At 38.3% G+C, this 11,937-nt stretch overlaps 1 protein-coding gene across 2 annotated transcripts in view; it reads left to right on the top strand.

The window, feature by feature from the left end:
* Positions 1-11,937, top strand: part of C9 (complement C9) — a 48,493-nt gene that overhangs the window by 20,886 nt on the left and 15,670 nt on the right. For both annotated transcript variants that reach the window (XM_071207834.1, XM_004449885.4), the window contains exons 6-7: positions 7,381-7,626; positions 10,885-11,125. In XM_071207834.1, the coding sequence (XP_071063935.1) occupies positions 7,381-7,626; positions 10,885-11,125 (487 nt within the window). The remainder of the gene's footprint in view (positions 1-7,380; positions 7,627-10,884; positions 11,126-11,937) is intronic.

Raw genomic sequence — 11,937 nt, 5'->3', positions numbered from 1 at the left:
CTCCCAAGATGACACAACTGTTCAGCTTTTACTGAAGACTTGCTTCAGTAAGTTTAATGATAAATAGTGGGGAAAATTCAGGAGAATAAGAACTTAATGTCAATGTAAGTTTTGCTTACGGAAGAGGAGGTATACCTTGGATCTCTTTAGAAAATATATAGTAGTCTACAATCCTCCATAACATTCACTTAGCGACATAGTTTTGGCAAATTCCTAGACTCAGTAAAAAGAATCATCTAAGATTCTGAGATAACTACACAGTAAAGTAATGCTGTAGTGGTTACGATGCTTCCAAGCCATTTAGGCTCATATTTTTCATAAGCCTAGCAATGAAAACCAGTATTTACATTTGTTTTCCTTTAATATTCAGCCTTTGTAGAACCTGCTTTACTAATATGAAGAGCTATTCTCATCCACCTCTAGTTCTTGCAAAACCATTTCTAAAAAGTAATTTTCACTCAATACTTTGCCACCCCAAACTTTCCTCCTTCCTTAAAGTTACCTAAGTTCTTTAGACTATTCACAGACTAGACCTCCCCACTGGAATGATTAACATTTTATCACCTGTAGTGACTCTCTTTTTGGTCTAAGCAAGACAATAATTAATATTAATAATTAGATTATTTTGAACTAGAACCTATAATAATCTGTTTCTCGAATTGGTCCCATTGATGAAGAAAAGCCATATATCTACTTTATTTGGTTATTACGAAGTTCTTTATTATAGCTGTCAATTCCCAACAGTTTGAAATATATATATCTAAATATGCATAGCTAATATTCCTTTTATTTCTAATAATATTAAATCAATACCTATCCATTACAGCCTGAAGTGAACACGCTGTCCCATGAATACTAAAGATTTTAAAGTCTGGTTCATTTGACTGGCATTTTTTCACATGTGGCCACATGGTCATACTTCTTATACCCTTAAGTCAGGAAACATTTGGCATGATTCATCAGACTGCCAATGATTTCTTGTTGCCTTGTAACTTCCTATAGCCATTCTGCTACAGTCACTCATATCTCTAGCCTTGACCTTGACCTTGCCTTTACCAGATCTGTGCTGCCTCTGAAATCTAAAAATCCAACATTTAACCCTTTGGCTTCACTACAACCATCTCACCTCTCAGCTTTCACCCTCACTTATACCCACCAACCTATTCTTGGGCCCCATATAGACCTCTGGTTTTGCAATTATTGTTCTCCTGTCTTTCTTGTCTTTTCTAGGCTACTGAGCACTATAAAGAAAATCATCCTAGCACAAAGATAGGTGACATTTAACCTCAAGTGGGTCCTCTATGTTGCTCAAGTATTTTACAACATCTCGCCTAGACTGAGCTTCTCCCTAAATTCCACAGGGTCAGTTTAAAACTTTCAGTATCCTCCTCAAGCCTCTTACCTCACCATCTTGACCTTGGTCTAAGTAGATGTTATTAGCTTCAACTTGACAGAGTATGTTAAAGTCATCAGGCAAGAATTGCCTCTGTTTTTTCCTCTACTATATATAAACTTCTATGGTTCCCAGTCCATGCTTACATCCTTCTGCTTTGTCTTGGTAGAAAGATTCTTTCTTTCCACTCCATATCCTCAGGTAAGTTGCTAGTCATTTGCTTAAGACTTCATTGAACCTCTCCCTCTCTCCACTTCCATGCTGCCTTTAATATGTAACTATCTTCAAACCTTTCACCTTAAGAAAAGAAAAAGAAAACCTCTCCATTGCTGCATACACTTCTCCTCTATATTTGCTGTCTCAATTTTTGCACTTCCTATTCATTCCTCAACACTCTGTCATCTTGTTACCCAAACTACTTTCCCCAAAGCCAATTGTCCACAGTCCTCCTATAGTGATTAATAATGTCTCTTACATCTGTCTCCTATTCTGCATTCCCACTGCCACTGCTTTAGACTCCTATCATTTCTCACCTGGGCTTCTGAAGTAGCTTTCTTATCAGTTCGAAACCTACAGTTTTGACCAATTTCAATTAATTTCCCACTCTGCAATGTGAAAATAGACAATAAATCTAATCATATCACTCTGCTACTTAAATTTGGAGAATGCCCCCCGCTGGACAACAATCTCCTTGGCCGGGAGCCCAAGGTTCTTCCTGATCTGACCTTTTCCATTCTACCCTCAGTTTTCTCCTCCTGCAAATTAAAATGACACCCTTTGCTCTCCTTTCTGTTTCAGTATTTCTTTTGTTATATCAGGTACACTGCTTTCAAATTCCTTGTCATTTCATTTACTTTGCAATGCTGAAAAGCTAGCATAGTATAGTGTTTTAGTTTGCTAAGCTGCCAAAATTAGATACCATGAAATGAGTTGGCTTTTAACAGTGGGAATTTATTAGCTTACAAACTTACAGTTTTGAAGATGAGAGAAATGTCCAAATCAAGGCATCACCAGGTCATGTTTTCACCCCAAAGACTGGCTGCTGGTGATCCTGGTCTCCTCTGTCATATGTCAAGACACATGGTGGCATCTGCTAGTCTCTCCCTTCTCTTCTGGGTTTCCTTACTATCAGCTTCTTGCTTCCATAGCTTTTTCTCTCTGCCAGAATTTTCATTCCCTTATATAAAGAAATCCAGTAAAAGGATTAAGATTCACCCAGAGACTTGGGAAATACCCTGAATGACATTGCAACAACAAATATAGGCCATTATAAATCTTGCAATATTGCAAACCTACAATATTGGATGGGAGAGAGTGCTAACTACAAGGTAAGCTTTAATCCATGCTTAGTGGCAATGCTCCAAAATGTGTTTCATCAATGCAATGAATGTACCTCACTAATGAAGGATGTTGTTATGTGGGAAAATGTGGGAGCTGTGGGAAGTGGGGCATATGGGAATCCCCTATATTTTTTATGTGATATTTGTATAATCTAAGTATCTTTAAAATACAATTACACAGAGAGAGAGAGAGAGAGAGAGAGAGAGAGAGAGAGAGACTCACCCTAAATGAGGTGGGCCACATCTTAAGTTAAGATCCTACTCACCAGTCCCACAGGATTGGATTAACTTTAAGAGCATAGTTTTCTGGGGTACAGCATCAAGCACCACTTTTAGTATGCAAACAAATGCTTATTAAATGAATTAATAAGTGTACTCTAGCACATTAACACCCTGGAAAAAAAAGCTAATTAGTCTAATGAAGATGACAAACTTTAGTCAAGTAAGCATATAATTGGAGTTGTCATTAAAGTTGACAGCAGACCTGCAAACAGGGGCTTAATAAGCATTCTAACTGTTCTTTCTCCTGGCAACTTAAGCCCATTTGAAAAACCTGGCAGAGTAGAGATAAAGTTTATTATACATATGCTGGTTTGTATGTTGTATGGTGATGTTTCCCAAGAGGCAAATATATAGCCTGTCATTACAGAATCTGCTCTCTTAAAAGTGACTAGGAATTACAAATCAATTCATATGGGTGAGGTTGGAGTCTTAGGTAGAGGGCAAATCCTTAAATCCTTTGTATGCCACATTAAATAAATTTTGCATAATCCTGAGTGTGATAAGGGAGCCACTGAGGAGAACAACATGGTCAGAGTTTCAGTTTAGAGTCTGTTTTGTGAAGATGAATTTCAAGGACCCACAGGTAATGAGAAAAGAAGGAGGCTATTTTATAGTCTAAGAAGGAGATAGTGAAAGACTGAACTGGATCAATAATGGTAGAAATAGAGAAGAAGAGATGAAACCCAACATATTTCAGAACTAAGAATTTGGTAATGGATGAGAGACAGTATAGCATATGGTCAATTGTTCAGATTTTGAATTCTTACTTCCTGGATTTGAAATCTGATATGTTCCTCTGCTTATGCTGCTTGTTCATGTACTTTAGGCAACTTGCTTAACTACCCTTAACTTCAGTCTCTTCTCAGAAAATGGGTGATAACAATACATACTTCAGAGGGTTGTTCAAAAGATTAAGAGATGGGAATTCTCTGCTGAAATCACTTCTCCTTTTAAGGCCTTCAAATGACTGGAAGAGACATCTTTCATTGCTGAAGGCAATCTCCTCAGGTGATAGTAGATGTAATCAGCTGTAGATGCAGTCAACTCACTGATGATTTAAGTCCATGAAATAACCTCACAGTAGCAATCAGGTCAGAGCTTGCTTGACCAAGCAACTGGGTATCATTACCTGGCCAAGTTGACACATGAGCTTAACCATCACAGCGCCCTTGTCCCTTTCTTTGATTCCTAGTTCTCCAATTTCCATCTAAATGGTCTTCATAAAGAAATATGTTTCCATCCTGGTATCTTCCTGATTTCTGTTATCTTATCCCTTGACTGCTCTTTGAATACTTTTGTTCTTCTCTTCATGATGACTCTAAATGTAGGTCCACTTCTGAATGCCTACCGGTGAGCTCAGACTTCACTGGACAGATGGATTTTTCCTTTCCTTTCTTGATTTGACTCTTGTCCCTATGGTTACTGGGCTAGCCCCACATTTACTGTTTCAGACTCTACTCACCACTACCATTCTGGCAGTGAGATAAAACCCTCCTGCTGAACCATTCAACAGCATTCTAATTGAAGACCTGACCAACACCTGCAAACCTCCTACATCTGCAAGGAACCCTCCACATTACTGCATCCATCTCTGCCCACTACCAGTCCCTTTCCAGCCCTTTCAGGTACAACTACAGGTGCCTACAGGTTGCACCACCCTTATCCAGCAACCAATTAGAAGACAGTGAGCTTCAGGAGATTTTGGCCTACCAGGGGAGTTAGATGGAAGTGGTTTCCCAGCACCATTTTGTTCAACACTAGTATTTCTCAGCACTGAACCCAGAAGGCAGGTGTCTTCAATTGCTCCCACTAGCTTAGCTTCCCAAGGTAAATAAAATCCTATTTATTTTTCAAGCCTCATGGAGCACCCTTTTCCATGAGTCTGCTCTTTCTATCACTAGTCAGAATTAGTCAGGCTGTCTTCAGCAGTACAGCATAAAGATGAAAAGCTCAGCCCCTGGAGTCAGACTTCCTACGTTCCTATCCTGGCTGGGCTACTTCCTAGCATGTGACCTAGGACAAATTTCTAACCTTTATTTCCCCTTCTGTAAATATGGGATAATATAGAACCTACCTCATGGTTGGAGATTAAATGTGTCATTATGCATAAAACACTTTAACAGCACTTGACACATAGTAAGTGCTCAGTAAATATTACTTACTATTGTTCATTATTAGTGACTCTGAATATTAAATTTTTTATTGAATACCTACTCTGTGCAAGGCACTTTCCTATGTGCTGAGGCTACAGTGGTAAGTGAATAAGAAAGACATGATCCCTCACCTCTTGGAGCTTGCCACCTGAAGGTCTATTAAGTAAGCAATTATAAAAGAGGAGTTTTTCTTTTTTTTTTTTAAGGAGGAACCTTGAGACCATGCAGCAAAAGGATTTGTTAGCATGTGGCACCAAGGAAGACCTCCAGGTCATGGGTTCAATCCCCAGTGCCTCTTTTAAAAAATTAATTAGGGAAGCCAACTTAGCCCAATGGATAGGGCATCCGCCTACCACATGGGAAGTCCGCGGTTCGAACCCTGGGCCTCCTTGACCCGTGTGGAGCTGGCCCATGTGCAGTGCTGATGCACGCAAGGAGTGCCGTGCCACGCAGGCGTGTCCACCGTATAGGGGAGCCCCACGCGCAAGGAGTGTACCCCATAAGGAGAGCCGCCCAGCACGAAAGAAGGTGCAACTTGCCCAAGAATGGCACCGCACACACAGAGAACTGACACAACAAGATGACACAACAAAAAGAAACACAGATTCCCGGAGCCACTGATAAGGATAGAAGTGGTCACAGAAGAACACACAGCGAATGGACAGAGAGAGCAGACAACCTGGGGGGGGGGGGGGAGTTGAGAGAAATAAATAAATCTAAAAAAAAATAATAATTAATTTTAAAAAGCGTTTTTTAAGCCAAGACTTGAAATAGAGTTAGAAATTAATTAGGCCAAGGGGTATGGATATGTGTGTGCAAGTGTGTCATGTGGAGTGTGGGTGAAAAGGGACCTATGGTGGGACAAAGCATGGGTATGGAAAGACAGAAGAGTGCCTCCATAGCTGGAATGACAGGGAGGGAACAATTTAGGATAAGACTAGTTTGGAGTTCATCTTAAAGGCAGCAGGAAGACATTGAAAGGTTTTAAGCAGGGAAGTGACGTGGTTGGATTTGTTCTTCCCCTTTACATTGGGCTCTTTTCCCAGAATACCTTGTTTTAAAGATAATTTCATACATTTTTTTCTTCCCCACTAGACAGCAACTTCAGTTTCTCATCCAAAATAGCCATCCAAAGCACACTATGGAATCCAATTCCTACCACTGTCTGAAGAGACAGGTCTCCTCTTTCCAGACAAGAATTACACAAATTCAGAGAAACTCTGGGAGCAGAAAGAGATGCACGGCCCTTCCACTGATACCTGGCAGTAGCTAGATTGGCAAGGAACATTTCAACTGAAAGATTTAATTTTTAACTAGATTGTTTAGGGTTTGTTTTTTTTTTTAATACAAAAATACATGTGGTTAGAAAAAAAAAGTTCAAACAGCACAAAAGTTTATACAAAGAAAAGTGTCTCCTTCCTACTCCAGACCTCCATTTCCCATTACCCTTTCTCAAGGGCAAACACTTTCTCTGTGGTATTTTGACTATTCTTTCAGTAATTTCCTATGCACATACAGGCATTTCTTGTTTATGACAGGCAGTAGAGTGTAAAGGTTAAGAGAACAATTTTTGAAGCCAGATGGTCAGTGGCTTAAGCCCTAGATCTTTTACTTAAATGAGTTAACATGCATAAAATAATTAGAACAGTGCGCGGCACATAAGCTTTCCATGTTTTCTTTTTCTAGAAGTAAGCTTTGTAGATATTTTATTTAATTCTCCAAATATGCTTTTTTTTTAAGTTTTTTGTCTTTTTTTAAGTTTTTTTAAACAAATGAATTTTATTGATATATATTCATAATGCTGCGTCAGTTTTATTTTGTTGTTGTTCCCACAAATGGGAGTATATCATGCACCTTTTTTCAACTTGCTTTTTAAATCATTAACAGAGAAATTAACTTTTGAAAGTGCGCTCTGTTCTAAGCCCTTTGTAGGCAGGATCTCATGGAATACTCATAACAACCTTCAGGTGGGCGTGACGGGTAGCCTCACTTTATAGACCAGGAATCTCAGGCACAGAGAGATTATCGTGCCTCCAAAGACACAGGGCCTGTTAGTGGGGGAGCCAGGACTTGAATCCCACCAGCCTGGCTGCAGGCCTCCTCTCTTAACTCTTATGCTCTACTGCCTTTAAAGTGATGGCTTGATTTTTGCTTGATTCTGTTCTTTTTATTTTTGTGAGTTCTGTGACAACACTCTGTTATTCCCTTTTAGGTTAAAGCTGATAAAAATTTCAGGACTGAGTATTATGAAGAACAGTTTCAAGCACTCAGAACTATCATCCAAGAGCACACAAGCAATTTCAATGCCGATTTTACTATAAAAGTCACTCCTACGGAAAGGAAGAAACCGTCGAAAGCTGAGCCTCATGTGAAGACTGAAAATAGAGACAGTAGCTTTCGATTTTCATATTCCAAAAATGAAACTTACCACCTACTCTTGTTATATTCTTCACAGAAGGTGAGAGTAGACACTTAATATAGAGAATATTAATTTGGTACATTTCAAACTAACCAAACCCTCTTTTTGAAGTTTAAAGTATCTAGAGCAGATAGAGATCATAAGAGAAAGAGAACCAACACTCAAAAATGTAGTGAAAATGCCAGGGAAAAGAATGCTAACTGGTGAAAAATCCGAGGGGATCTTTGATAAGTGGGCGCCAGATGGTGGTGGTGAGTGGAGAGCAAGAATACTGAGAATTCGGAACATACTTTTTGACTGAGATTGTGGTAACAGACCATTCAGTTTATACCAGGGGTTCTTAACCTTTTTTGTTCCACAGACTCCTTTGCCAGTCAGGTGAAAACCACAGACCCCTTCTCGGAACGTAGCGGCAGAGAGTTTTATGACACTCAGCATCGGCATGTCTTTAAAGTAAATTTTAGGATTATTCAAAATTTCATTTTACAACTTTTCCATAATTTCAATACCTGACAACCTAACACGGGTCAACATCTGTTCAAAAGGTCATTTCAGCAAGCATTTGGAAATTCGGTTCTTCCCATGGCATCATAAAATCATCTCCACCATCCTTACCAACCTTTTTGCAGGCAGTTATCCACTGCACTCAGAACACACTACATCAAAATAAAAATCATACGAAGTCCACACTTACTGTGTGCTATTTAATAAACATATCACAGCCACACCAATACGTCCCTACATAAATAATGGTCTTTTGAATTTTCAATTCAAGCTCATAAAACCCCTAAAATCTTTCTACAGATCCCTTGGGAGTCTGTGGACCCCTGGTTAAGAATCACTGGTTTATACTGTCCTTAGAAGTACAACGAAAAGCTGTACTGAGGAGGGCTGAACCGTGGTAACTCATTGCGCGGCCTAAGAATGCTATGTACTTAATACAAAGCATATTTCTAAAGTAATGGTGCCATGAAAGTGGTCAGTTTACTTGTAACCATACTTTTAAATCTGGGCTTTAAATATATGATTGTGTTTTAATGTTTAAGCCAGGTTTAGAAAATTGCTTCATCACCTTTGGAATAAATTGAGAATATACCTTCTGTAATCAGTATGATGCTGGTCAAATGCTCTTTCTTCCTCTTCTGATACTACAGTCACCACTTTATCCTTCCCACACATAAAAGAAAGAATAGTCATTCACTCTTAGTATTTACATTATGCCCACTTGTATAATTCTTTTACTAATGTCGAAAGAAGATGAGCACAATGAAGTGATCTTTACCTTTAGAGTTATAAAGCCATTGGCAACCTTGACAAGAGCAGTTTTGTGAAATAGTGGGAGCAGACACAAAATTGGAATGGATTTAAGAGAAAATGAGAAGAGAGCATTTGGAAATAGCCCGTATAAAAAACTCTTTCCAAAAAATTTACCACCAAAGGGGGCAAGGTAATGGGTAGCAGCTGGTGAGGCTAGTGAAGTCAAAAGGAAGTGTTGTTTTTTTTAATTATTGTAAAATGAAATAAACAATAGCATTTTGATGAGAATGATCCGTGTTCTACCTCTGAAGTAAATTGAGCCTGAAAGCATCACATGTGTCTCTGATTCCAAACCCCAAGATATACTACCTAGTTTCATTTTAGCAATCAATGAAAAGGAATCAAATAAACTTTATGAATCTCTAAGATATGGCAGTGAACATATGGAGAACTCAGATGATTCTTATCATATATGAAAAGCATTCCTTTAAGATTCTTGTTAAAGACTGAATGACCAGTTAAACCATGCGATATGAGTAATTGTGCTTCTGAAACACAGAAGGTTTGGTGTAATGTTCCTATACACCAAGGTGTACCTTTAAAAATATATAAAATGTTTTAAATGCCTACACAATAGACAAGTGTTAACCATGGCCACAACAGGAGTAACTCAAAAGCTCCCACGACAAAACCATGGGTGTCAATTGTGGTCCAATTTTGTCTGGGACAGTCTATGGCATCAAATCACTTAGATCTTTGTCACAGCCTCAGTTTTCTCTTGAAAATCTAAGTCATAAGCCCTGGGACATTTATCTGCTATGTTATTCAAGGTGCCTTGAGATCCACGTCTTAAAATCTTGTCTGTCCTAACTTTGGAATTAAAGATTGAGAGGGCATAATGGAAGGAATAGGGAGGCTTGAGACCTAAGTTTTTAGTTTTGCCACTGCCACAAACTACTTGTGTGATTTGAGACAAATAACTTGATATCACTGGATTAGAGTTTTCTCATCTGCAAAATAAGAAGATAGAGCCTCATATATAATGTCTACATTTCCTTCCATTGTTAACATTTTAAAAGTCAACTTAGATACAATGTATGTAAAATAAAATGCAAAGATTTTAAATGTAGCTTTTCATGAGTTTTGACTGTATTCTCCTGTGTAACAACCTCCTTAAACAAGATATAGAACTTTTCCATCACCCCAGAACATTCCCTCATGCCCCTTTAGAGTCAATCCCCCACCTCCTGAGAAGCAACAATGGACCAGATTTCTCTCACCATAGCTTAGTTTTGCCTGTTCTAAAAACTGACATAAATGGAATTATACAATATGTACTCTTTTACATCTCGCTTCTTTCACTCAGCATACTATTTTTCATATTCATTTATAGTGTTTCCTGTGCATCAGCAGTTTATTCCTTTTTATTGCCGACTAGTGCTCTATTGTGTGAACATACCACAATTTGTATGTCGATTCCCCTGTTGCTGGATATTTCAATCACTTCCAGTTTTAATCTATTCTGATCAAAGATGCTATGAAATTCTTTTTTTAATGCATGAAGCTTTCTCTATATTTATTCTGACTAATATAAAGACATTTATAAAGATATTAAAAACATATTTCTAAATACATATATAAAGATATTTATATTTAATAAAGGTTGAAATTCTTGTCAGGTTTCTCTGTGGCCAACATTTTTATTGATCTTAGGAAAATACACAGAAGTGCAGTTGGTGGTCATAAGATAGATGTATGTTTACCTTTAGTAGAAACTGACAAACCTTTTCCCAAAGCGGTAATTTCTATCTTACATACCCATCAGCAATGCCTGGGAATTCCATTTGCTGCTCATCCTTATAAAATCTTGGCATTGATTGTACAGTATTTTCATTTTAGCAATCCAATGAGTTGAAGTTACATCTCGTGATCACTGTTGAAAACTATGTTAACTGTGTAAATTCTATATTTTGTGGTTTTTAATTTGAAAGAATGGTGATAAAACCCCTGTTTCTCTTCTTCTCCCACTCTAAAACAAAGGAAAAAATGTTTCTGCATGTGAAAGGACAAATTCATCTGGGAAGATTTCTAATGAGAAATCGCAATGTCATGCTGACAACAACTTTTGTAGATGCGATAAATGCTCTGCCAACTAGCTATGAAAAGGGGGAATATTTTGCATTTTTGGAAACCTATGGAACCCACTACAGTAGCTCTGGGTCTCTAGGAGGACTTTATGAACTAATTTATGTTTTGGATAAAGAGTCCATGAATGAGAAAGGTATGCCTAGAAATAGAGCTCTGGCTTCTAAATACTCTTTTGATCAGACTTTATTCCTTTCACTAACCTCTGTCCACAGTAAAACACTTAAGAATAAAGAATCCTGTAAACTGATTCTTGGAGAGAAGAATGTTCTTCCCACTCTTGGACCCCTGTAACCTTATCAAACAGCAAATTGACTTCCTCCTGAAACAAGCTGACCTGGTCAGCAGCATTTCTAAGAAATGACCCTCAAAATATACTGCAGTTCAAGATCTGCTACATGGTAATTCTGTTTTCAGGGAACTTCTCTTTGAAAGATGAGACATAATTTTTACATAACCTATTTACTCATCGGTACACTGGTCCAATTACATGTGTACCAATTATATATCTTATAAAGGATTCTTCAGAATTGGGAGGAAAATATTGTTCTAATTATAGTATATTTTGAAGGGAAGGAGGGGAAGCAATGTTAGCATCGTATGAGTATGATAAGCTAAAACAGGAGTGGAAAATTAATTTTCCCTCATGTGACAGTCTGATCAACAGCGACGGCTGAACTGTTGGGTAGGTTTCTGGCCACCTTCGAAATCATGGGAAAGAGGGCCGTGGTTGATCAGCACGCCTGCCACAGCTGCCAGGAGGCCTATGTGCCGCGTAATTGCCAGCCTGGCCTAAAGACTGCCTTTAGGCCCCTTAAGAACAAACTGGATGCAAAAGGATGATGTTAAATGTATTTAATCATTTATTTTGTGTGAAATTATAGCTAGTTATGATTAGTCTTTAAGTAGTAGGTGCTAGGTGCCAGCATATCTCCCCACTCTGCCCTC

This window comes from Dasypus novemcinctus, chromosome 2 (genome assembly GCF_030445035.2).
Source record: "Dasypus novemcinctus isolate mDasNov1 chromosome 2, mDasNov1.1.hap2, whole genome shotgun sequence".
Classification (NCBI taxonomy): domain Eukaryota; kingdom Metazoa; phylum Chordata; class Mammalia; order Cingulata; family Dasypodidae; genus Dasypus; species Dasypus novemcinctus.
Note: the sequence above shows the minus strand (reverse complement) of the source record. Positions and strands in the feature narration are given on the sequence as shown.